Source organism: Tupaia chinensis, unplaced genomic scaffold (genome assembly GCF_000334495.1).
Source record: "Tupaia chinensis unplaced genomic scaffold, TupChi_1.0 Scaffold148210_1, whole genome shotgun sequence".
NCBI classification, from domain to species: domain Eukaryota; kingdom Metazoa; phylum Chordata; class Mammalia; order Scandentia; family Tupaiidae; genus Tupaia; species Tupaia belangeri.
Window position 1 is genome coordinate 242,246 of NW_006208060.1, and position 2,347 is coordinate 244,592.

General features: G+C 54.9%; 2 protein-coding genes across 2 annotated transcripts in view; one reads left to right on the plus strand and one right to left on the minus strand.

Moving 5' to 3' along the window:
• LRRC8E (leucine rich repeat containing 8 VRAC subunit E) overlaps window positions 1-2,313 on the minus strand; it is a 10,294-nt gene extending 7,981 nt beyond the window's left edge. The window contains exon 1 of the mRNA XM_006170213.3: window positions 2,241-2,313. The gene's annotated coding sequence lies outside the window, so the exon portion shown is untranslated. The remainder of the gene's footprint in view (window positions 1-2,240) is intronic.
• The window catches only part of PRR36 (proline rich 36), a 12,850-nt gene continuing 11,571 nt past the window's right edge, over window positions 1,069-2,347 (plus strand). The window contains exon 1 of the mRNA XM_014584908.1: window positions 1,069-1,163. Within this exon, the coding sequence (XP_014440394.1) occupies window positions 1,069-1,163 (95 nt within the window). The remainder of the gene's footprint in view (window positions 1,164-2,347) is intronic.

Sequence of the window (2,347 nt, forward strand, 5' to 3'; positions counted from 1 at the left end):
CCCTCTCTCTCTCTTTCTGTCTCTCTCTGGTCAAATTAAAAATAAATTAATTAGGAGCCAGGAGGTGGCGTGGTGGTTAAGGGTGCTGGACTCCTACCCACACAGCTGAAAACAGTTCGAGTCCCAGGCCTGGAGCCTTGCTTTCTCACTTTCCCTCTCTCTCTTTTGCTCTGTCCCTCTCTGGTCAAATTAAAATAAGTAAGTAAATAAATAAAGTTAAATAAAATAATTTTGAAAATATTAATTAAAATACATTTTGGATTATGTATTTAATTTTACTTATTATTATTTTAATTTACTAGAGACAGACAGAGAGTAAGAGAGAGAAAGGGAAAGTGAGAAAGTAAGCCATCAGGTCCAGGACTCGAACCATGGTCAGTTATATGAGAGTCCAGTGCCTAAACCACTATGCCACCTGCTGTTCCCTAAATAATCCTTTAAAAAAAAAAAACAATGCAGTAACTCTGGGGACAGTGGCAGAACTGTCACCCACAGGGAGGCCTGACTCCCTGTCCTTGCCCCTCAGGATCTCGGAAGCACCACAGCCCACGGTCCTGGTCCGTGAACCACAGGTATAAACACACACGGAGTCACAGGCAGCCCCGGGGGTTATCATTATCTGTCTCCATGACTCAGATCTGATCGTCCTGGACCTGCCATTAAATGTCCACAGACGCAGTTGGCCCCCCTTTGTCTGAGCGGAGCTGGAGGAAGAGGGGCCCCTGAACTGGAACTGGGGGACTAACAAGCACAGGGCCCACTGTCAACCCCCGACACACCCTCCGCTCCACATTTTACCCCAACTCCGGAATGTGCGTGTCAGGTGTTTGTTCTGCAGACTGGGGTGGGGTGTGTGTGTGTGTGTGTGACTTGCTCCAGGTCTCAGTTGCAGGTGGCATTTGAGACTGGCCCTCCAGACCCCTGGTCCTGTCTAATGGCATCTTCTCTGCCCTCCCCTCCGCCCCTGGGGAGAAAACCTGCCTCTGGGCTACATCATCTTTCCCTGAAGAGCTGAGCCGAGCTGGCTGGGTGGACAGAGGGGTGGTGGTCTTGCCAGCCTGGGGTCGCATGCCCTCCGCCCAGTCCTGGCTCCTGCTGTCCACGCCTCACCCCAGATCTCAAGCCGCCCTAGTGAGCCAGTTCCTGCTGCTGGTGGCCATGGTGTGGGCGGAGGGGGGCATGCTCTGGGCCGGCCCCTTCCCCACCCACAGCCCCTGCTATGCTAAGAAGCCAGGAGGGAATGGTGGTTTTCAGCCTGAGAGGCCTCGGAGCGCACACGGTCCAATCTCTGCCTTTTACACAGGAGGGAGACTGAGGTCTGGGGTGGGGAAAGTCTCCTTTTTTTTTTTCTTTTCTTTTCTTTTTTTTTTTTAAGAATTATTTTATTTTGGGACCAGCGGATGGTGTAATGGCTATGTAGTCGACCGTGGTTCAAGTCCTGGACCTGGTGGCTTAAACTCACGCCGGGTGCGTGTATGTGCGTGCCCAAGATCCTGAGAGGAGAATGGAGGAGAAGGGATTGCGGCATGGCCATCCCCCTGGGGGATGATTTCTCGCTTTCTGTCTCTCTGTCTCTCTCATGAGTACACGAGCCCTATAGCAAAAACCTCTCAAGAAAAAAAAAATATTATTTTATTTGAACCTTATTTATTTATTTCTATTTGACCAGAGAGGGCCAGAGTGAGAGAGTAAGAGAGGGAAACTGAGAAAGCAGGCCACCAGGTCTGGGACTCGAACCACGGTTGGCCACATGGGAGTCCAGCACTCCTGACCACCTCGCCACCCTCTGTCCCTCCCCAGATCTCCTCTTTGTAGATCTTGGGCCAGGCCCCAAGCTTTGCGGACTGCCAGCCGGGGGCTTTACCAAGCCGCCCCTGCCAGGACTCGTGGGTCAGGGGTGTATGGAAGCTTGAAAGCCCCAAGGGGCAGCCTGGTGAGGACCCCAAGTAGTGGGGTTCTGGGGCTCTGAGGGGCGCTCAGGGATGAGCAGCTGTTTTCCCAGACACCAAGGAAAGACCAAAGTCCTCCAGACCCCCAAGGTCGACCCCAGCGCGGGGACCTTCCCTGAGGTCCCTGGCCAGGACAGGCGCCCTTAGGCGGGGCCTCAGCGCTGCCCCGTACTCCCCAACTTCAGAACCCAGCGTGCCCGGGGCCCGCAGCACTTGGGGCGATCTGTCTCCTCCTCCAGACCCCCGCCCCACCACATGGTGGTCCCCAGGGGTGGGGATCCCTCTACTCACCGCTCAGAGACCGACGCTGGGCCCGACTCCTGGGTCCCTGGGCGCGGAGCAGCCGGGACTCCCGCAGAGTTCCCGGGCGGGCGAGGGTGAGTCAGGGCAGGCGGCCT